Source organism: Glycine soja, chromosome 11 (genome assembly GCF_004193775.1).
Source record: "Glycine soja cultivar W05 chromosome 11, ASM419377v2, whole genome shotgun sequence".
NCBI lineage: Eukaryota > Viridiplantae > Streptophyta > Magnoliopsida > Fabales > Fabaceae > Glycine > Glycine soja.
Window position 1 is genome coordinate 22,229,710 of NC_041012.1, and position 23,097 is coordinate 22,252,806.

The window sequence follows — 23,097 nt, forward strand, 5'->3', positions numbered from 1 at the left end:
ATAAACACAAGCACACACTACAAGGAAAATGACTTATACCTACAGTCAAAATCTGTCACTAGAAGTCCAAAATCCGTAGGTAGATGTATAAAGGACTTTGTCCTACAGACATTTTTTGCGTCAACTTTGAGGGGGTATACAGTGACAACTAATAGTCTGTCACTATAGGCTTTACCTACGGATATATTTTTACCTACAGTCAAATTTAGCTATCACTATAGGTAACACCTACTATTTTAAATGTGTAGGTAAAAGATATTAATGTATACCTATAATCTCTAACTGTAGGTAAAAGTCAATTTACTTGTACCTACGGTCTTCTGTAGGTAAATGTCATATAATAATAAAACTAGTTCCTAATTACATTATTTTTTTATTATAATTTTTAATTAAATATACATGAGCTTAATTAAATTTGAAAAGTTACAACAACCTGCTACATACAATTAAATTTTTGTTAGCCTAATTTGTGATTGTTGTAACTAGATTGTGAGCTTTGAATGGAAGAAATCCAAACATATCTTTAGTGGTTGACCTCAGAATTTATTTGCTCTCAATTTGAAATTCAAATTAAATGTATATGCTGTGTGCTAATCACGTGGAGTTATGACTAATGACTAACATATTAACATCACTTTTGCCTAGAAAAAGGTTACAGTGGCAAGATTTAAGAACAAAAAAGGGAATGTTTTTAGAACATGGTTCTTCTATATGTAATATCATGGAACAAAAAAAGAGCCCAGTAGTATTAAAATGTTGCATGTGCAGCAATTAATTTGGAATCTTGTTTTAACTAGCTGTTTCTTCCATCATAAGCTTGGCATGCTCCTACCTTTTTCTCTCAAAAGCAACAAATTATAGCAACTCCATGAAGCCTATTTCACAGCAAGAAAGATATTTGTTCTTAGCTTTTAGTTTTACTAGATATGGCATACTTCAAAGGGCTACATGACAACTGTAATTAAGATGACCCTAAAGCCAAGTTGATTGTGTTTTCTGTTGAAAGTTCAAAAAGATTACTTTATCTAGCATACTTCTGCACAACTAATTAATTACATCAACTTATAATTAATTAGAAATTGTTGAAGGGTTACATTTTATGAAGTTGATATGCAGATGAGAATAATTAAAACCTAGGAAGGACATGGAATGGTCAAACAAAATGAGTATGCAACAATAATAGCCAAACATTCACATGAAAATAAGGTTGCTTTTCTGCTTCACATTTTTCCCACCCTCATTCCAATTGTAAAATACTCTTGCTTTAGCATAGGTCTTTCAAGTATGTATTTAACAAGTATATATCACCCAATAACATATACAAGAAAACAAACATCAAAAAAGAAAAATGGGACGTGTAAATTTAACAATATATTATCACAAGCTGGTCCAGTTAATCAATAATTCATTTAGGTGATCCCATCCAGAAAAGATCAATTAGATGACCCAATTATATATTTATAGTGGGGACACAAACAGAATAATCATGTGGTTGATGCTGCCATCATCTTTTCCTTGACCGTGAGAGCCTAAAGAAGGGTCCAATTGCACGAGGGCTTTCCAAATCATCATTCAAGTAAAAGGAACAAGACTGAAACATAAATTATAACATTCAATTGCTATTAAAATAACATAATGATGATATATTCTATATATATATATAGTTAAAATATAGTACTATATTTCAACTCACCTCTAGCTAAGATTGTTTGTAGTTTGATGATCTTTACCGGTAGAATCATTTGTAGGTACCTAAATTAAAAGAAAGTTTTTTCTTTGTAAAGTATCATATCATAGTTAAATCGTTGAATAAGTAGAATTATAAATTCATACCTCTTGATCTATAGCTTCTAAGACTTGATTAATTTGTGGATCTTCTGCAAATCGTACTTTAAGCACAGCTACAAGGTTTCCAAGCAAATTCTCCAACTTTTGAATTCTATTGTTTGTATAAGAGCTTTGAGATGAACTTGCTTGATGTGGAAGCTTGCCAAGACAACGCACACGTCCTCTTTTTTCAGGTCCTTTGACTTTTGAATATATATCATTTGTCCAATCAGTAGAATCTTGCGTGCTTTGTAAATTTTGCGAACTCTCTGCTTCAACCATTTTCTTTTTTTAGTTCATCCTACATAAATACACCTTATAAATACACCTTATAAATTATTATCATACATCAATATCCTGAATACTTCAATATCACTAAACAAAACTCATCTCCACATTAGTTACTCCCCCTCACCCCATAACCTTCTATTAGAAAATTGAGCAAAACAAAGAAAAAGTATTGAAATAAAAATTAAAATTCTTACAATTACAATAGCAGCCTTTTCAGTAACAATGCTTCCATCTTTTCGAGTTCGAGTGTCAATATAAATTTCTGCCCTAGAAGGTTGCACTCCCTTAGCCTTTGTAGTCTAACATTAGTTAAAAAGATCAATCATCCTATTTGTATTAAGCAATTTAAAAATAAAAAAATATAAAAAAGGCAAACCATCTCATGAATCCGTCTTGGAAGATTATTGGTTCCCATGCAATGCAAGTCCTCATATTTTGAGCGGCTCCTTTTGTTGATTTTGCTTATTTTCTATAACCAACAAATATAAAAAGTCAATAATAAAAATAAACATATAATATATAATTGTTATGTTAGCAAAAGGTTGGTGACATTGTCATGTATACCTGCCCTTTCTCAGAACACCAATAATGTACTAAATCACGATATTGAGAAGGATCAACCCTTGGATCTGGGATGTGAGCAATCATTTCCTCCTTAGTTTTGCTCTCATCATATCCTTTTGATTTCAGTTCATATTTAAATTGCCTCCATTTCAGACTCATGTCATCAATCAATATTTTCTTTGTTTGTTCAGTTAATTCAGGAATAAATCGAAACTTACTCTATTATGAGTATCATTAACAAACAAAAAAGATCATTTTGTTAGACATTAGAAGACATAAAATTTTACAAGAAGCAAGATGAAACAACACTTATAAAGTTTTATACCAGACCTGAATTAATTCAACCATGTCAGTAATATAGTCCTTAGGCATGTCTTTCCAGCTAAGAAAATTGATAGGAGCACATTGGTGTCTCCTTACCAAGCTCCCAATTGCATTCAGTAGAGTTTTCCCTTCCCAACCCATAGGATTGCCCCAATGATCTACTTCAACAAGTATGAATTCTCCATCTGGCAAGTCCCACACATCTAGCATATGTGTATAACCTCTGGTTCTCTTTTTATCTAAATCATTCATGGATATGACATTTATCAAACACACACACACACAGATTTGAACTATATAGAAAAAAGAAACTCACTAGTAAATTTAATCTTATCATATTCTAAAAGATATTCAACTCAAACAGAATTGTACATATAATTCTAAGCCAAAAAAGCATATGTGTATAAATACCTTTAGTTGAACTTTCATTTGCACTTTCAAGAGAAGTATGAGACTGAACATGACTATCTTCTTGTATGTGTTGTTCTGTTTGTGATTGTTGATTTAGTTAATAAACAATTGTGTTATAAATAATTTAATATAAAATAAAGAAATTAAGTTAATAAAATCTTTATACCTCCTTCAAATTGTGCATTTTCTTCAAGTATAGAGTTGTTATTTTGGTTCACTTCAGTAGAGCTTTCAATTGATTGCTCTTTTGCTTGTGATTGACCATCATTTTGAATGATATTCAACTTTCTGCGCTTTCCCATAGTATGTTGAATAAATCAATCCAAAAAATAAAATAAAATAAAAATTAGATATAACTACATTATTGACTATGATTTTTTTAAACACCATGCCAAAAAATAAAAGAAGAATAAAGTAATTACCTAAAAGGCAAATTTAGATTGCTTGTAAGCTATTTTTTCACCAATCTCCAATCACAAAGAATCAAACTATTGAGGAAACAACGAAACAAATTTTGATAAAAAACGGATAACATCATTATATTGTGAGTGATTTTTATACATAACAAAAAATAAACACAAGAGTAATGAATAATAAGAACAAAAAACTAAAGAAAGGAATAAGAGTATATAAATGTGACAAAATGTTCAATACATGTATACTCAAACTATAACCAAATGTTCAAATAGAACAAATAAAAACAAATCAAAAGAAGTCTGCATCGCTCTCATCATCATCTATATAATTATCATCCTTGTCATGTGGTAAAATGTTCTCCATAGGTATTGTAACTTCAATGATATCATCACTATCATCGGCTTCTGGTCTGATCAAATCATTATGATTTATCTCTTGTAAGACTTGTTCATTCCCTTGATCCGTGTCATTGGATTGCTCATCACCCATATCATATACATCTCTGATTTTAGCATGCACAACAACAAGCCAACCATTTTGTGTTTTATTCTCCACATAGAATACTTTCTTAGCTTGAGATGCAAAAACAAATGGATCGTCACATATATCATTCCCTGTATGTTGCAAATAATTGAAATTCACTAATGTCATACCGAAGTTATCAATTTTGCAACCCCTGTTTATATCAACCCAATCACACTTGAAAAGTATAGCCTTATATTTTCCAGAATAATCCAATTGAATTATATCTGTTAGTGCACCATAGTAGTGGATTTCTCCCTCCTTTGGGTTTTTATCTCTTGAACTGGCATAACTTAATGTCTTAACAGTTACAACAATGCCACTGTTTTGAGTCTTCAAGCACCTTTCATGTGTCTTTGTATGAAATCTAACTCCATTAACAATGTACCCGCTATATCTTCTCACTATTTCTAGTGGACCACGAGCTAACCACTTGATATCATTTGCCACTAGAGTGCTGTCTTGCTCTTCCAATCGAGCAACCTACCACAATTTTATTTCAAATGGTTAAAATTTTAAATGAATGCAAAATTTAATATTATTGATTCTTCCTAAACTTACTCTTTCACGGAACCAATCTGGAAATTCTTTACTATGAATTTTGTCAACTTCATATGGAGATAATCGACGATTTTGTCTCTTGATAAGATCAGTATGGGCTCTATGTAAAAAAGGTTAGAAAAAGTAAGCATTATCATTGATAGAAAGATATTATACAAATATTCAATAAATAAATGAACATGAAAAAAATTGTATTACTTTCGAAAGTGGTCAACATTGTTGCTATTGAAAAGCACATATCTATGTGCTTGAACCAATGCTTTCTTATCAAGAGAAATCCGAGAAGCTCTTTTTCTCTTCTTCACATTGAATCCAACTTGCTTCTTTCTCCCCAATGGTCTACCTCTAGGATTTAAAACACTTACATTTTCCACAAAACATGAGTCATCATTTCGAGCAAATTGATTAAAATGAGTCTCCACCCTAGATAGATATCTTGAACAAAATATCAAGCATTCATGAGCTAAATATCCTTCTGCAATAGATCCTTCTGGATGTGCTCGATTACGAACAAATGACTTTAGAGTCAAAAGGAACCTAAAAAGAAAATTTTAGGTTACAAATTAAGATAATATCATTTTACTTTATAACTCTAGAATGTTTTAAAATGATTAAAAAGTATTCATACCTTTCAATAGGATACATCCATCGGTAATGTACAGGTCCTCCAACTCTTGCTTCATGTGCCAAATGGATTACCAAATGTACCATTACGGTGAAAAAAGATGGAGGAAAAATCTGTTCTAATTGGCATAATGTTAGAGCTACTTGATGCTCTAGGTGCTCTAAATTACTCTCATTAAGCACCTTGCCACACAACTCCTTGAAGAAACAACAAAGATCGGATATAGCTAAACTCACTTTGTCTGGCAAACAACCTTTCATAGCTATAGGAAGAAACTCTTGCATTAAAAGATGACAATCATAACTTTTGAGACCGGATATTTTGTGTTCCTTCACTTGCACACATCTTGAAATATTAGACAAATATTCATCAAGAGCTTTTATTGTTTTGAGAACTTCCAAAAATGTTTCTTTCTCTTTTGAAGTCATTTGGTAACAAGCTCTAGGAAAATATTGTTTGCCTTTACTTGGGTGCATCTTTGGATGTAATTGGCTTCTAATATTCATATCAACAAGATCATAGCGTGCCTTATCATTGTCCTTTGACTTACCTTCTAATTGTAACAACATCCCAATAATGTTATCACACACATTCTTTTCTATGTGCATAACATCAAGATTATGACGGAGCACACTATGTTGCCAATAAGGCAATGTGAACAAAATACTTCTCTTTTTCCATGGTGACCAATCCCCAACTCCATGATATTCCATCTGTCTCAAAGAAAAAGCTCCACTAGGTAGATCAGGTGGAGCTCTAAACTCCTGGGTTCCATCAAAATCTCTTTTATTGTATCTCCACTTATGATCGGGCTCTAACCAACGACGATGACACATATAGCAAAACTTTCTACCATAACGCAACCACTTTGAGCCAATCTCAAAACCACAACATGGACAAGCATATTGGCCTCTAGTGCTCCAACCAGACAAATTTGCATAAGCAGGAAAATCATTAATAGTCCACATAATTGCAGCACGCATTTGGAATGACTCTTTTTTACATGCATCAAACGTTTTTACCCCAATTTCCCATAATTCCTTTAATTCTTCCACAAGAGGCTGCATATAAACATCAAGGTTCATACCTGGACCTTTTGGACCAGGAATAAGCAATTAAAGTATAAAATTAGGTTGCTTCATACACATCCATGGAGGAAGATTGTACGGAATCAAGATAACAGGCCAAGTGCTATGGGAAATTGCCATAGTTTTGAAAGGATTAAAGCCATCAGTAGCCAAACCTAGTCGAACATTACGATCGTCACAAGCAAAATCAGGATACTGACAATCAAAATTCTTCCAAGCAAATGAATCAGCTGGATGCCTCAGGAGTCCATCTTTAGTTCGACCAACTTCATGCCATATCATAGAACAAGCTGTTTTTGATGATACAAAAAGTCTTTGCAATCTAGGTATAAGAGGGAACCAACGAAGAATCTTTGCTGGTATCTTTTTTCTACATTCAACATCATCAGAGTTATATTTCCATCTTGACAAATTGCATTTAGGGCAAATTTCAGCATCAGCCAAATCCTTCCTATACAATATGCATTCATTGGGACAAACATGAATTTTTTCATAAGATAGACCCAACCCTGAAATAATCTTCTTTGTATCATAAAATGATTTGGGCAAAGTATTTTCCTCTGGTAATGCATCACTTAACAGCTCTAACAACATCGAAAAACTTTTATCAGTCCACCCATTTAGACACTTTAAGTGATACAAATGTACAAGGAATGACAATTTTGTAAACTTCTTACAACCTTTATAAAGACTTTGCTCTGCCTCCCTTAACATCTGATATAACTTTTCTGAATTATTATTGTCTTCAGATTGTTGAACACTAGGTCCATTCATAAATTCTCTAGAATCTCCATCCTCCATATTTATATCTGTGTCATTACTCTCATTAGTTGCATGCATTGTGAATGCATCATGAACCAATGTATCCATGTCATGATCAAACTCCCCTTCCACTTGGGATGTATCTAAAGAACTAGATGGGCCAACTTGTTCACCATGAAAGATCCAAGTAACATATCCTTTTAGAAATCCATTACTAATAATGTGCTCATAAACATTCATCCGAGAGCGCCACTTGCAATTGACACATTTGGCACAAGGGCATAAAATTTTTCCATCCTTTGACGATTTCGCAAATGCAAAATCTAGAAAGTTTAAAACTCCTCTAATATACTTCTCTTTATTAAGAGAATTGTAGTCTATCCAACTCTTATCCATTTGATAAAATAAACTGAAAAAGTAGAATAAAATAGACATAATAAATTAGTGCTTAATATAACTAAAATATCCAGGTATAAGTCAATCACAACCGTGTTAGCAACTATAAAATTAATAATGTTAGCAGTGAAAAGGACAAATTATTTTAATTGCCTAGTTGGAAACAAAATATGAAAAATAAAACACAAGAATACAAGCATAGCATATATATGTTAACAAGATTAATTTAATGACAATTAAAAAAATCTAACATGATGACAAGTAATTTTGAAGAACCAAATTGAGAGTACTAATTCTGCATTAATGAACCAAAACAATAACTTTGACTCTTGTGAGAATTTTAACTAATAACTAAATGTCTAATGCACTGGAAGCCTACAACCACCAATATATTAGCAGTTGAATCATTGATTCGGTTAAAATAAAAAAATTGCATTGATCATTGATTCGGTTAGCATATTGGCGCTTAACAAGCTACTGGTCAATCAATAAATTAATAGTATATTCTTTCCTTAATGATTACTTCATTTGATCTCATAAGAAAAAATCACATGTTTATTTATTTTTACGATAAATCACATGTTTGTTGAGATTATGTTTTCGGTGATCCTTTTTTATTATTAACTAATTTATTTTATTTAATGACATTATCACCTAAATATTTTCATTTAATTGAGATTGTGTTTTCAATGATTTTTTTTAAATTTTTAATATCAAATTCTAATGAAAGATAAATTATCTTAAAATTATCTTTTGTTCTCACGAATAAAAAAAACTAACAAATAATAATAGATAATCTTCTAAATTTTTTTATTTAGATGGAAAGACCATAATTTTGAAAAGTACCTGAAATATGATGAGCCCAATGAGGACTGGCTATGTATCAAACCCAAAGCTTCGATACAGATCAACTGAATTTTGCACTAGTGTATATCCTCCAAATTGTAGAAGTGTAAGAATCTACAACAATATATCAAAGCATTACAAATAATCTCATAGTCAAATATTGCAATGCCTTTTTCCGTTAAACAGCAGAAGGAAAGACACTTGCAGTCTATATTAATCATGTTATTGAAGCTTGGGAAGTATAGTGAATTAGTGATTAGGACTTAGGAGAATGGCTTCAACTAGAATTACAACTTTATTGGTAGAGCATATATATGTATCTTGGCATAGACAACAACATCTGGCACTATCCATCTTTAGCTATCAATAAGAAATAATTTATGCACTAAGCTATGGGCCAATTATAAGATTCTTTCATGGTATATACAAAGTTTTTATCAACTTTCTTTAAATTCTTAACTTTCTCTCATATCTTTAGTTCAAATTAAATAGGAATGTAGGAATGTAGGAATGGCCAAAATTTCATTTGGATCCAACTTACCAGGTCAACAACTTTGACAGCTGCTTTATCATATCTTGCCTTGATCTCCTCTGCCAATGCCTGTAATTAAAAATATATTAAAAAATCACATCTAACAATCACATACTTCTAACAAGCCAAAAAACAACAAAATACGACACACCTACTAATCAAGTATACATTTCGATCAAACTTAATATCATTATGTTCCGGTTGTGTGATTATAATTAAGTACCCAAAACTAGATGGAAAATTAGGTAGGCAGGCTACCTCAATCCACAAAAAAAATGTGCTATATCTTTTCTTCCTTAATTTCTTTATTAAAATCATAAATATCCTCTACTTGTTTGAGTAAAAACATTTATGTGATAATTTATTTTTACTAATATCTTGATTGTGTGATATGATGGACAAATAATTATATTTTTTAAATACGTGGTCAAAAGTTTATTCTCATAAATAAATCTTCCTATTTTATAAGATTAATCTCTGTATGTCTAAAACATAATTAAAAGGAAGAAACATATACAAGAAATTAAAAGACAAAAGTCACCTTCCAATTGAATTTCAAAGAATGACCAAATGTGTCTGTTACAATCACACTAATAATTTGGTTTTGAAAGAAGTGTTGAAGATAAAACCACTGCAGAAGCATGTTTATATAATTGAAGCTGGGTAAGACGTACACGTATATAAAAAAATGCACGTAATTAAAAGTTCCAAACATGCGATATTAAGTTCTATCACCTTTTAAGCTTGTCTCACTCCAGTTAACAGCTGGAATGAATCTTCTCTAACAGCTGGAGACATCAATTTAACAGTTTCCCATATAACTTATTAATAAAGAATTGTTATAACAAACTCAAATAACGTGATTGGTAAAAAGTTGAAAAACCAATTAAACATAAAAGTTTCCAATTTATGCGATAATTGAGAATCCAATTCCATGTTAGAAAGTCTGAGATTATTTAAAATAAAGACACAGAAATAAAATCAAGAAGCAATAAGATTAAAAAGGAAGAGAATCTTAGCCACAGTCTTCCAAGCATGTTAGGTAAAATTGTCACCAAACTAAACCATAAGATGCTTTCATTGTAAAAGTTAGTAACTGAGAACCGAAAATTCACAGAGAAAATACCCTGCCCACTTTTTTATTTTTTTTTACTATGAACCCAATAGCAGCAGCAAAAGTGCTAGCTGTCAGTTTGTTTCTCCTAAGTGCTTGCCAGTTTTTAAACCAGTGTTGAAGGCAGCTTGCTTGAAGGACTGAATAAGTTTCAACAGATGTGTATTTTAACATACCACCAAGTGAGCCCAATTTTCTAGAGGGGTTATTTGAAGCTATTGGTCTTAGGTTCTCTAATAACCAGCTCAAAACTACATGGATTTCATTCTCACCTTAAGTTAACTATATATAAGCAATCATGTAATCTAACTTTGACATAATAATAAACTAATAATAGGTCTGTACAAAGCCGAATCCCAATATTCAACTTCATAGAGATCTAACAGAGTACAAAGTAAGATTCTCACAAAATAATAATTAATTCAATCATACAGAGTGTAGTCTATATGGGAAACTTGGACCAATAGAAACAATGTGAATTGAATAGGTTTTCAAAAAAGCCATGAACAGAGGTTCAGGCAACTAACATATCTCCTACAACACAGTTTAGTGACTTAAATCCCCAACTGAATTCAAATTAACTTAGGGGCTTAGGGCAAATGATTCAACCCCATTCCCTTAGAAACAATCTTTTCCAATTAAAATGCTTTAAATTCTATCAAATTTTAAGTACATACAACGATGCGAAATTGTTGAACAGAACAAATACTAAGTAACATTGCAATCCAAGGCCATGTTTCCAATCCCTTTTTTTTTTCCTTCTTAACCTAAAGTCACATACAAACTCAAAAAAAAATACCACTGCGTGGTGGCGAAAATTTTGATGTAACAAACAAACAAACGTCAAAAAGGAAACTCACAGTGATTCTGTCTTCAGTCCTCAAGTCCCTTAGCTCAACGCTTCGAAGAAAGCCGAGAATGGAGTTCTGAAGAAACCGGGGAAAGAGTGAGTTTTAGGTTAAAGAAAAATAAAAAAGAGTGTGAGAAAGAAAAACGTACAATAGTAGTAACCTCTAAATGGAAAGAGAGTTACAGATTAAAGCATTAACACGGGGCCGTGGAGGATGAGAGCTCGAAGAGAGAGGAAGAGAGAAGATGAGAGCTCGAAGAGAGAGGAAGAGAGAGGATGAGAGCTCGAAGAGTGATCTATACGCGTGAACAAATATTAAAGCTCATGCCTCTTGTTTTTTGTGTAAAAGATTATTTGTCATTTTCTCACTGGAATTTAAAAATCTCTCGTCGCGTAATCTCTTTTAAGAAACCAATCAGGCTTTTTATCCCCATTTTTGTTTCTTGGCTGTTACTTCTTGAAATCAAAATGTTATCTAGCATAATTGACATTAATTTTGGTTAGTTATAGAAACACATTATGAAAGAGAAGCCAACGCGTAATGGAAAACCAAAGTATCTCAGTAGCGGGACAAAAGTGGAATTCATGTTGAAATCCATACTAAACAAATCGTTTGGATATTGATTATTATCTTATCCTAAAACATGGTTAAAGTTTTAATTTTATATTTACGTCTGAAGACCACGGCTATGTAAATTAAACAAGGAAACATTAGTGGTACAAAGTATACATTTTTCATCATCCAATTGTCATTTTTTAAATTTTAGGTAGAAACACTCAAGAACTGGTGTGAAATTTAAGATTGTAAAATAATGGTGATGGATTTGGTACTTTAAATTGAAAGCTAAGATATATTTTTTTGCCATTACATTTTTTATTATATTCAATTTGACCATTTATTTTTTTAATAGTTCAATTTATTCTTATATATTTTTAAAGTGAGTTTAAAAATTATTTATGAGTGGAACTTTTCAATTTTTGTACTAGATTTTGAAAATTATTTTTTGAGATTGAGTATTTACTAAAAAAAACAAGAGACTAGTATTCAAATTCAAATAGTCTTAAAGAGTTTTACCTACACCAACAATCGTAGGTATAAGGCTTTTGAGGTTATACCTACATCAACTAATTATAGACATAGAATTTGTGAAATTTTATCTACATCACGTAGTTGTAGGTATAAGTTTTTTAAAATTTTGCTTACACTGTGCTTTTGTAGGTAGTAATTCTTTTGAGTTTTATCTACACTAATCACTCATAGGCCCAAGTTTTTTGGAGTTTTACCTACATAACATAGTTGTAGGTAGAAGTATTTTTTTAGTTTTAATGAATTTGCCTACACCAAATAATGGTTGGTATAAGTGGTTGAGTTTTACCTACATTAGTTAGTTGTAGGTAAAAGTATTTTTGAGATTTACCTACACTAGTGTATGTCTGTAGCAAAAAAACGTCTGTAGGCATAGGTTATTTTTCTTGTAGTGACATGAGGATCAAAAGATCTTTTAAGGTTGTAAGGCCAAGGACAAGGTATGGAAAAATATGGAATAAGTGGCTGAATCCCAAAGGAATAGAGGAGCAATGGGGAATAAGTGCATAATAAGAAAACATAAAAAAAATAAAAAGAAGTAAAGATAAAATTTAAACATAAAGAGTAGAACCAAGAGTCTCATCATTCTTTTGTCATTTAAGATCTTATTCACTCAACTTTACTGCTTTTCTTTTTCTTTTTCGATTTTTTTTATAATTTTTTTTTATAATTTTATAATTTTATAATTTTTTTTTATTTTTTTTTATTTTTATTTTTTACTCTGTAGCCTTTGAGAAACAACATCATATTCAGCATGTCCAACATTTAACCAATATGCAATGTACATCAAGTATGGCTCAAAATATATCATGAAGCATGGCCAACAAAACATGTTATTCAATGAAACAAAAACCCCCACACTTATTCCCAAAACAATTCCAAAGCTCCAAAATTCCTTAAGGATATGGTGATATCATGGTTTTTCACTTAAGGCTTGTAGTGAGCTTCAAAACAAGAAAAGGGAAACAAGGCTCAAAAGAGCTATCAAAGGAATTAAGTCAAGGTAAGTCTATTTGGCTAGAAGCTTATAAGAACAAAATTGCCTCAATCATATCCAAATATGCATGTGAATTAGGAAGCATCAACAAGAATCAAGCCAAGGCTATTGTGCAAGCAATCAATGGGGCAAAACACACCAAATGATTATGATGATGGATGGCTCAAATTCTCATAAAGGTAAACTCATCACTTTCAAATTGAGCTTTCAAAACTATCATGACATGTAGAGGAAAATCAAAGATTTCAAGTCACAAAATGTTAAAAACTTTTATTTTCAAAACAATTACCCATTTCTTGAACATATCCTATGATTCAAAGAAAAACATGCAAAGTCGTACATGCGCACAGAATTGACCCAAAATATTAAACTAAAAATTCGACGAAACTAACAACATTAACAAATTAACACAACTAACAAGTTAACAAAACCAACAAAACTAACAAAAACCAAAGAACACTCCCCCCCCCCCCCCCACTTAAACAACACATTGTCCTCACTGTAGCATAATTAAGAGATTAAAAACAATTAAACCGTCAAATAGAATCGGACAAGTGTAATAAAAGCAAGGAAGGAGATAGGAAGAGAAGAACTCCCTAAGTCATGGTGGAGGAAGAGTAGGGTGGAGTAAGGAAGTCTCTTCCACCACTACGTCCACTAAAGAAGGGTTCGTGAGGAATGGCTTAAGTCGATGGCCGTTGACCTTGAAGCTCTTGTTTGTGGAGTCGCTTTTGATCTCAACTGTACCATAAGGAAAAACATTAGTAACAACAAAAGGACCAATCCACTTAAGCCTCAACTTACCACTCATGAGTCCAAGCCTAGAATTATACAATAGCACTTTTTTCCCCACCATGAAGTCCTTCTTAACTATCATGCTATCATGGAACTTCTTGGTATTTTCTTTGTAGAACTTGGCATTCTCGTAGGCTTCTAGGCGGGTTTCATCTAACTCACTCAGTTGCAACTTTCTTTCCTCACCAGCTTGATCCATGGAGAAGTTGCAAGTCTTCACTGCCCAGTATGCTTTGTGCTCAATTTCCACTGGAAGATGACATGCCTTTCCAAAGACAACCCGATAAGAAGACATTCCTATGGGTGCTTTGTAGGCAGTCCGATGTGCCCAGAGAGCATCATCAAGCCTGGTACTCCAATCTTTCCTGCTTGGCTGCACAATCTTCTCTAAAATTCTCTTAATCTCCCTGTTAGAAATTTCTGCTTGTCCATTGGTCTGGGGGTGGTATGGTGTGGATACCCTGTGTACCACCCCGTACTTTTTAAGTAGGGCATGCATTGTTCTGTTGCAAAAATGGGTTCCTTGATCACTAACAATTGCTTTAGGTACTCCAAACCTGCAAAACAGATTAGACCTGACAAAATATGCAACAACTTTAGCATCATTAGTTCTAGTGGGCTTGGCTTCCACCCATTTTGAAACATAGTCAACTGCAAGGAGAATGTAAACATAACCAAAAGAGACAGGAAAAGGGCCCATGAAATCTATACCCCAGACATCAAACACCTCACAAAATAGCATAGGTTGCTGAGGCATTTGTTGTCGCCATGTAAGTGTATTTCCTGCTCTCTGACACTGCTCACAAGTGTTGCAGATCTTCCACGCATCCTTAAAAATGGTAGGCCAATAAAAACCACAATCAAGGACTTTGTGAGCTGTCCTTTGAACACCCAGATGACCTCCCGGTGCAAAAGAATGACAGAACTGCAGGACTGAGTCAGTCTCATGATCTGGAATGCATCGTCTAATAACCTGATCACTGCACAATTTCCACAAGTAGGGGTCATCCCAAATAAAATGCTTAACATCACTTTTAATTTTATCTTTTTGGGCTTTAGATGCTAAGGGAGGAAAAATAGAAGCAACTAAATAATTGACAATGTTAGCAAACTAGGGAGTAGAAAGAGAGTCAGAAATACTATACAGTATATACAAATGATCATCCGGGAAATCATCCCGAATGGGTGAATTCACATCCGATACACGTTCGATCCGACTCAAATGATCAGCAACTAAATTTTGTGCTCCGCTCCTATCACGGATCTCCAAGTCAAAATCTTGAAGCCAGAGCATCCATCGGATCAACCTAGGCTTAGAATCTGCCTTCTTCAACAAGTACTTTAGAGCTGCATGGTCAGTATAAACAATAATGCGGGTACCAAGCAAATAAGATCGAAATTTTTCAAGAGCAAAAACTATGGCTAAAAGCTCCTTCTCAGTAGTAGTATAATTTGCTTGGGCAACATCTAAAGTCCTAGAAGCATAGTATATCACCCTGGGCAATTTATCAATTTTCTGAGCAAGGACAACCCCTAATGCATAATTTGATGCATCACACATAAGCTCAAAAGGGGCTGTCCAATCGGGTGCCTGGATGATGGGGGTGGTAGTCAGCGCTCTTTTGAGGCAATCAAAAGCCTCTTTGCATCAGTCATTAAAGTCAAACTCCACCTCCTTTTGCAACAAGTTGGACAGTGGAAGGGCTACTTTGTTAGAAGGGCTACTTTGCTAAAATCCCTTATAAAGCGCCTGTAGAATCCTGCATGACCAAGAAAAGATCGCACCTCTCGCACACAAGAAGTGTAAGGAAATTGTGAAATAACAGAAATTTTTGCAGGATCTACTTCAATACCCTTATTGGAAATAATGTGGCCTAAAACTATACCTTGCTCAACCATAAAATGACATTTTTCAAAATTTAGAACAAGGTTAGTTTCAATGCATCTATTCAAAACTTTTTCCAAACTATCCAAACAACCATCAAAAGAGGATCCATATACAATGAAATCATCCATAAACACCTCTATGCAATTTTCTAAGAAATCACTGAAAATACTAATCATGCACCGCTGGAAGGTACCAGGGGCATTGCACAGGCCGAAAGGCATCCTCCTATAGGCAAAAGTGCCGAAGGGGCAGGTGAATGTGGTCTTTTCCTGATCCTCAGGAGCAATAGTAATTTGCATATAACCAGAAAAACCATCAAGGAAACAGTAGTGAGATTTACCTGCCAGGCGTTCAAGCATTTGGTCAATGAATGGCAGGGGAAAATGGTCCTTTTTGGTAACTTGGTTCAGCCTCCTATAGTCAATGCAGACTCTCCAACTGTTCTGCACCCGAGTAGGAATCAGCTCCTCCTTCTCATTTTTTATCACTGTGAGGTCGGTCTTCTTCGGGACTACCTGGACGGGACTTACTTATTGGCTATCGGAGATAGGATAAATGATTCCAGCTTGCAAAAGCTTGGGTATCTCCTTCTTCACTACATCAAGAATCACCGGGTTGAGTCTTCTCTATGTTTGTCTTACTGGTTTAGCTCCATCCTCTAAATTTATTCGATGCATACATGTGGATAGGCTAATACCAGGAATGTCTGCCAGGGTCCAGCCTATAGCCTTCTTATTCTTCTTGAGAACAGACAACAACTTCTCCTTTTGCTCATCAGCAAGGGAGGCAGATATAATCACTGGAAAACTTTTGCTATCATCCAAGTAAGTGTATTTCAAATTTGATTGCAAGGCTTCAATTCTGGTGTGGTCGGTTGGATAGTGGTAGAAGGAGATGGTTTCTCAGCCTGTACCTCATAAAGAAAGTCAAAGGTATGTGTACTTCCTGAAACATGGTTAGTCCTATCTGACTCTATAAAATCAATCTCAAGAGGTAAAACACCACCACCAGACATGCAATCAATATCACTTTCAGATTCACTCTCAGCATCAAATTCAGACATATGATCAAGTACAATTTCAGACTCAATGCATGAAGAGTGAGAGGCATGCAGATTAGAGTAAAGATCAGTCATGTATTCATCAACAACATGGTCAATTATTTCAGCACGAAATACAGAAAGATCTTCAGATGGGTATTTCATAGCATCCAGAATGTTAAAATGAACAGTTATATCACCAAACTCCATGGATAGTGTGCCTGCATAAACATCTATCTTAGTTCTAGCAGTTTTCATAAAAGGTCTGCCTAGAATGATGGGAATTGATCCTTGAGAAAATCCATCGTCCATATTCAAAATATAAAAATCAACAGGGAAAATCAGTTCACCAACTCTAACTAAGACATCTTCTATGAAACCAACAGGATAGGCAACACTTCTATTAGCTAAATGAATTACCACATCAGTTGACTGCAAGGGACCTAGAGATAGAGAATTAAAAATAGACAGGGGCATAACACTAACAGAAGCTCCTAAATCTAGCATGGCATTCTCGAACTTACTATTCCCTATAATACAAGGTATGTTGAATGTACCTGGATCTTTACATTTTTCAGGAATTTGGGGAACAGATTTACCAATCAATGCGGAGACATTTCTGCCCATGCTAATTCGTTCACTTCCTTTAAGCTTCCGCTTATTAGTGCTGAAATTCTGATACTGAGGACAGATGTCGTACAGGATGTCACGACATCGTGCTTCAGAACATGCAGATTATATATGACAGTATGAACAGATTAAACAAGTAAATAACACAAGAGAATTGTTAACCCAGTTCGGTGCAACGTCACCTACATCTGGGGGCTACCAAGCCAGGGAGGAAATGCACTAAAATAGTATTAGTTCGAAGATCTAACAGCCACTGTATACAACCTTCTCACCTAACCACTACCCATGCAACTTCTACCTAAGAGCCACTCTTAGATATGAGAACCCCTCTCACTCCCTCTCAATCACTCACCCGTGTTTACAAACAAATCAAAGACACACCAGAGATTGCTCTCTGAACAATAGAGATCAACTCTACACACTCAGGTCCAACACTTGATGTTAGGGTAACATCAAGGTGGCTCACAAAACACTCAAGTCACAAAACTCACAAAATAACTCTTCAATCTCTGACTTGGTGAAAAACCCGTGCAGTCTTCATGTTTATATAGCAGTGTACGTATCTGGGTTGCAACAACTTGCGCTGGATAAGATCTATCATTCTCCTGAAAATCTGCACTTAAAGATCTAAAAGATAAAGTTTTATCTTTTAGTTTTTATCTTCAATCTCTAATCCCTGAACGAAACTATTCAAGTTTGTAATTCAATCTTTAATTATCTTTTAATTCGTTCCTAAAGATAGAGCTCCTAATCTGTTGCGGACTGCACATTAATCTGTTAAAGATATAACAGATTTATGTGTCCAGTATTTTCGGGCAGGATGTCCTGGACATTGTATCCGACATCGTGGATCCTGCAGCTTCAATTCTTCATTTGACATTTTATCTTGCCTTGTGCATTGTGCAGCCCAATCTGATTCCTTGACATAATGTTAGACACCATGTGCAGCAACTCCAGCTTTCCTTCATTGTCTAAGTGCTTATGTTTTAACAAAATTTTAGCCAATCTTTTAAAACTCAGTAAAGCTAAGCACTAACAATCTCCCCCTTTGGCAAATTTTGTCTAAAACATACTTAGACACTTCCTGAGCAGGTACGAGCAGTCATGCAAGTGGGATCAGCAACTTTCATTATCAGAGTAATCAAGCACAGCAGTATCTGTAGTGGTGACAGCAAAATTCTGCAAGTTGCAAATCTACAAGTCTTTTCCAGGATGTCAAGACATCTCACGTGACATCAACTTTCTGCTCCCCCTGTCTCCATGCTCTTACTGCTGTGAAGTGAATATTCTGCTAGACAACAGTTCACTGCAGCATCTTCTATCAGCTACTAGTTTCAGTAGCTTACATCAATCATCATCAGCAGCAGCAGTATAAATACTACTCCCCCTCAAAATCATAAATCATGCATAATATCCTACTACTCCCCCTTTTTAGACAGAATTTGGCAAAAGTAGAATGCATGAAATTAATGTGCAATTATTACAGACCAATAACAATCAATTGTTCAAAAGGACATGCCCCAATAGCTAGTGAGAGTAAAAAGCAAAAACATAAAGGTCTGATGGTCATGGGGTGGCATCAGAATCATCATCATCTGATTCTGTATCCTCTGCTGCATCTTCTTCTTCCTCAGTTGCTTCTCCATCATCAACGCCATTGTCTGAGAGTCTTTTGATCAGGCGTTCCAGCTCCATTTTCTTCTCTGTGTTGGCTTTGATGGTTGCCTCCAGCACCTTGCATGTGTCCTTGAGTTCAGCAATCAAATTATCCTTGGACACAGCACCTGAAGCAGCAGCTTTCCCTGATGTCGAGACAATGTCTGGGACATGTGTCCCCTCAAACAGTTTGTAATGCAGGGATAGAGGAGATTCTCTCTTCTTCACAGAGTCAATGTTGTTTAAAATATTGGGATGTTGACTCAACATAATGCCACACAATACAGTTGGGAAGGCAATGGGTAATTTGACAGCAAAAGATTCTGAATGCTTAATAGTTTGATCAAAAATATAGTTTCCAAAATTAAATTTGGACTTGGTTCCAACAGCATACAGAAATTTACCCAAACCTGTGGCAACAGTGGAAGTATGATTGGTGGGTACCCAGTTGGCAGTGCCAATCCTATGCAGGATTGCATACTTCACACTTAGCTTCCCTGCGAAAGCTTCCCTTTCTTTGGCCAGTGCTGGACTTGCTTGGCAGTGATTTCCTTGGCAATTTGATGCTCAGAAACAGCAATATCCACCACTCCTTCAGTTGGTCTGCCCAGGTATTTGTTGATTACAGCAGGGGAGAATCTAATACATTTTCCTCTGACAAACACTTTCTGATACTCATCACTCTTTCTGTTTGTTATGTCAGAGGGAATGTTGACAATGAATTCCCTGACTAGACTTTCATAGCAATCTCCCAACTTGATGACAGTTTTCAGCAGTCCAGCAGCCTTGATGAGGTCCATGATCTCCTTGCAATCCAAGGCATCTCTTCCCAGTTCTCTTTCTAAAGCAAGTCTGCGTTGATATACAAATTTCCACCTTTCAACATTGCCAATGGAGTGGAATGAAATGTTGTCCAATGGGGCATCAGGGACATTTCCAGGCACCTTTTTTCCTGATTTCTTGGCTCTCTTGATGTCGGGAACATCTAGTTCGACATCATCATCAGAATTAGATGAGGAAATTTCTTTCCTCTTCTTGGAAGGGATTGCAACTTTGCTCCATCTGGATGTGGTAGGAGTGATTGGTGTGTTCTTCTTCTGTGCAGTAGTTTTGATTCGTCCAGACCTAGTAATGGGGGTTTTTCCCTTTCTGCTTTGTAATCTTTCTGCAATGCCAGGTGCCAACTTTTTGGCAATGGGTTCCTCATCAGATTCTACTTCTTCTAGGTCAATGAGGTCACCTGGAGCAGGTTCTGGTGCCCTTGGTGCAGGGGTCTCCTCTGTGGCTTGATCCTCTTCCTCTGTTGATTTCTCTTCACTGGATGAAGAGAGGACTTCAGCATTTGGGGTGGAAGATGTTGGGACATCTTTATCAGCATCAGGGACAGAAGCATTTTTCAAAATGCTATTCACAAAACTGCGGATCTTCTTATCCATCTCAGTGTCTTCTTCCCTAGGGCTTGTTGCAAAGCTAGGGTTTTCAGAAATCTTCACTCCCTGTTGTCTTTTAGGGACCAGTTTCTCAGGAACAGGGCCTGGACCAGGAATCATTTGTATGGATTGGATATTGAGTGCAGGTTGTTCCTGGTTTGATGGAGTTTTGGAGGATGATGGAGATGATGGTACAGAGGGTGAAACAGGGGATGAGGTTTCTTTTGGTGAGGTAGCCATGGAGAAGCAGAGCTTTGGGAGTGGTTTCGTGAATATCTGAGAAGTGTTGGGGAATGCTGATGAAAACGAGATTGCCACGAAAATGTAAGTTTGAATGAGGAATGTAGGAGAACGTGTGAAATGGAGGTTGAATTTGTTTTGGCCCAGTAGTGAACGTGCTATTAATGTTGAGTGAGAAGTTTGAGCACGTTCAGATAGAAGTAACTGCTATAACTCCTCTAGCAGACAAATGCCCAGCTTGCCCCTCAGTTTTTCAAACTGATTTGCATCCAATGCCTTTGTGAAAATATCTGCTACTTGTTCCTCAGTGGCAACATGCTCCAGTGTGATGACTTTATCATCAACAAGATCTCTAATATAGTGATGTCTAATGTCAATGTGCTTGGTTCTGTTGTGTTGAACAGGATTTTTAGAAATATTAATAGCACTCATGTTGTCATAGTACAATGTCATGACATCTTGTTCGACATTGTACTCCTTCAGCATCTGCTTCATCCAAACTAGTTGTGAACAGCTGCTTCCTGCTGCAATATACTCTGCTTCTGCAGTAGATAGGGACACACAGTTCTGCTTCTTGCTGAACCATGAAATAAGATTGTTTCCCAAATAGAAACATCCACCAGAAGTGCTTTTTCTGTCATCTGCACTTCCAGCCCAATTAGCATCACAATATCCAACCAGCATTGAATCTGAACAATGACAGTACATAATCCCATAGTCACTGGTGCCATTTACATATTTCAGAATTCTCTTTACTTGATTCAAGTGACTTATCTTGGGATTGGCTTGATATCTTGCACAAACACCTACTGCAAAGGTGATGTCAGGTCTGCTTGCTGTTAAATATAGTAAGCTCCCAATCATGCTTCTGTACAGACTTTGATCAACACTGGTGCCAGCTTCATCCTTTGACAGCTTCAAGTGAGTAGGTGCAGGTGTTCTTTTATGGCTGGCATTTTCCATCCCAAACTTCTTGACAATGTTCTTTGCATACTTGCTTTGTGAGAGGAATATGGAGTCTTCCATCTGCTTCACTTGGAGTCCCAGAAAATAAGTCAGCTCTCCAACAAGACTCATCTCAAATTCAGATTGCATCTGTTGGACAAAATGTCGAAGCATCTCATTCGACATCCCTCCAAACACAATGTCATCAACATATATCTGTGCTATCATCAAGTTTTCAGCATCTTCTTTGACAAAGAGAGTCTTGTCAATTCCTCCCTTCCTATACCCTTGCTGAGTAAGGAACTCTGTTAGCCTTTCATACCAAGCTCTTGGAGCTTGCTTCAATCCATAGAGAGCCTTCTTGAGCCTGTATACATGATCTGGATGAGTTGGATCTATAAATCCCTTTGGCTGCTCCACATAGACTTCTTCATTCAGGTATCCATTCAGAAACGCGCTCTTCACATCCATCTGGTACAGCTTGAATTTGAGGATGCAAGCTACACCAAGTAACAATCTGATGGACTCAAGTCTAGCAACAGGGGCGAAAGTTTCATCAAAGTCTACACCTTCAATCTGAGTGTAGCCTTGAGCAACAAGTCTGGCCTTGTTTCTGGTTATAACACCTTCTTCATTGGTTTTGTTCTTGAAGATCCACTTGGTGCCAATCACATTAGTTCCCTCGGGTCTAGGAACTAGCTCCCAAACTTCATTCCTTTTGAATTGCTCCAATTCTTCTTGCATAGCATTGATCCAGAACTCATCAGTCAGTGCCTCTTTCACATTCTTTGGCTCAGTTTTGGAGACAAAGCATGAATTGGAGACAATCTCAATCTCCCTTGATCTTGTAGTGACTCCTCTGTTTGGATCTCCTATAATCAGCTCCTTGGGGTGCATCTTCTGGATTCTAATGGAGGGACTCTTGTCAGGTTGATTGATGTTTGGTTCATCTGTAGCAGAATCAGAGTTTTCTGCATTTTCTGCATTTTCTACACTTTTAGCTGTATCTGCTACATTGTCTCCCGATGTTCTGACATCTTCTTCGACATCCTTCTTTCTTGCTGGAGTTAGATCATCAACAACCACATTGATGGATTCCATCACAGTTCTGGTTCTGGAATTGAATACTCTATATGCTCTGCTGTTTGTGGAGTATCCCAAGAATATTCCTGCATCACTCTTGGGATCCATCTTTCTCCTTTGCTCTCTATCTGCCAAAATGTAACATGGACTTCCAAAGATGTGGAAGTGCTTGACAGT

The 23,097-nt window shown here is 35.5% G+C and overlaps 2 protein-coding genes across 4 annotated transcripts in view; both read right to left on the reverse strand.

Annotated features, from left to right (window-relative positions):
* Positions 1–1,169: 1,169 nt before the first annotated feature.
* Positions 1,170–8,666, reverse strand: LOC114375253. 3 transcript variants are annotated; one of them, XM_028333023.1, is made up of 10 exons: positions 8,635–8,666; positions 3,840–3,905; positions 3,584–3,725; positions 3,418–3,492; positions 3,013–3,245; positions 2,495–2,587; positions 2,313–2,417; positions 1,834–2,128; positions 1,694–1,752; positions 1,170–1,529 (listed from the first exon to the last, which is right to left on the reverse strand). In XM_028333023.1, exons 3-8 carry the CDS (start codon positions 3,717–3,719, stop codon positions 2,102–2,104), a joined length of 669 nt encoding a protein of 222 aa, XP_028188824.1. In that variant the 5' UTR covers positions 3,720–3,725; positions 3,840–3,905; positions 8,635–8,666; the 3' UTR covers positions 1,170–1,529; positions 1,694–1,752; positions 1,834–2,101. The 3 variants fall into 3 exon arrangements, with proteins under 3 accessions (XP_028188824.1, XP_028188823.1, XP_028188822.1); XM_028333022.1 differs by having other exon boundaries at positions 1,170–1,556; XM_028333021.1 differs by having other exon boundaries at positions 1,170–1,591.
* The window catches only part of LOC114373069, a 37,197-nt gene continuing 18,222 nt past the window's right edge, over positions 4,123–23,097 (reverse strand). The window contains exons 2-8 of the mRNA XM_028330617.1: positions 9,176–9,235; positions 8,678–8,748; positions 6,786–7,801; positions 5,546–6,635; positions 5,116–5,454; positions 4,918–5,017; positions 4,123–4,839 (exon numbers count right to left, since the gene is read on the reverse strand). Coding sequence (XP_028186418.1) covers positions 4,123–4,839; positions 4,918–5,017; positions 5,116–5,454; positions 5,546–6,635; positions 6,786–7,801; positions 8,678–8,748; positions 9,176–9,235 — 3,393 coding nt within the window. The remainder of the gene's footprint in view (positions 4,840–4,917; positions 5,018–5,115; positions 5,455–5,545; positions 6,636–6,785; positions 7,802–8,677; positions 8,749–9,175; positions 9,236–23,097) is intronic.

Bases quoted from the DNA above. Each gene is read 5' to 3' on its own strand.
- LOC114375253 (XM_028333023.1), bottom strand. From the start codon at position 3,719: ATGGGAAAGCGCAGAAAGTTGAATATCATTCAAAATGATGGTCAATCA. The intron at 2,588-3,012 runs GTCTGGTATAAA...TGTTGGTTATAG, and splicing joins ACATGGTTGAATTAATTCAG to AAAATAAGCAAAATCAACAA. The intron at 2,418-2,494 runs GTTTGCCTTTTT...AACTAATGTTAG, and splicing joins CAAGACGGATTCATGAGATG to ACTACAAAGGCTAAGGGAGT.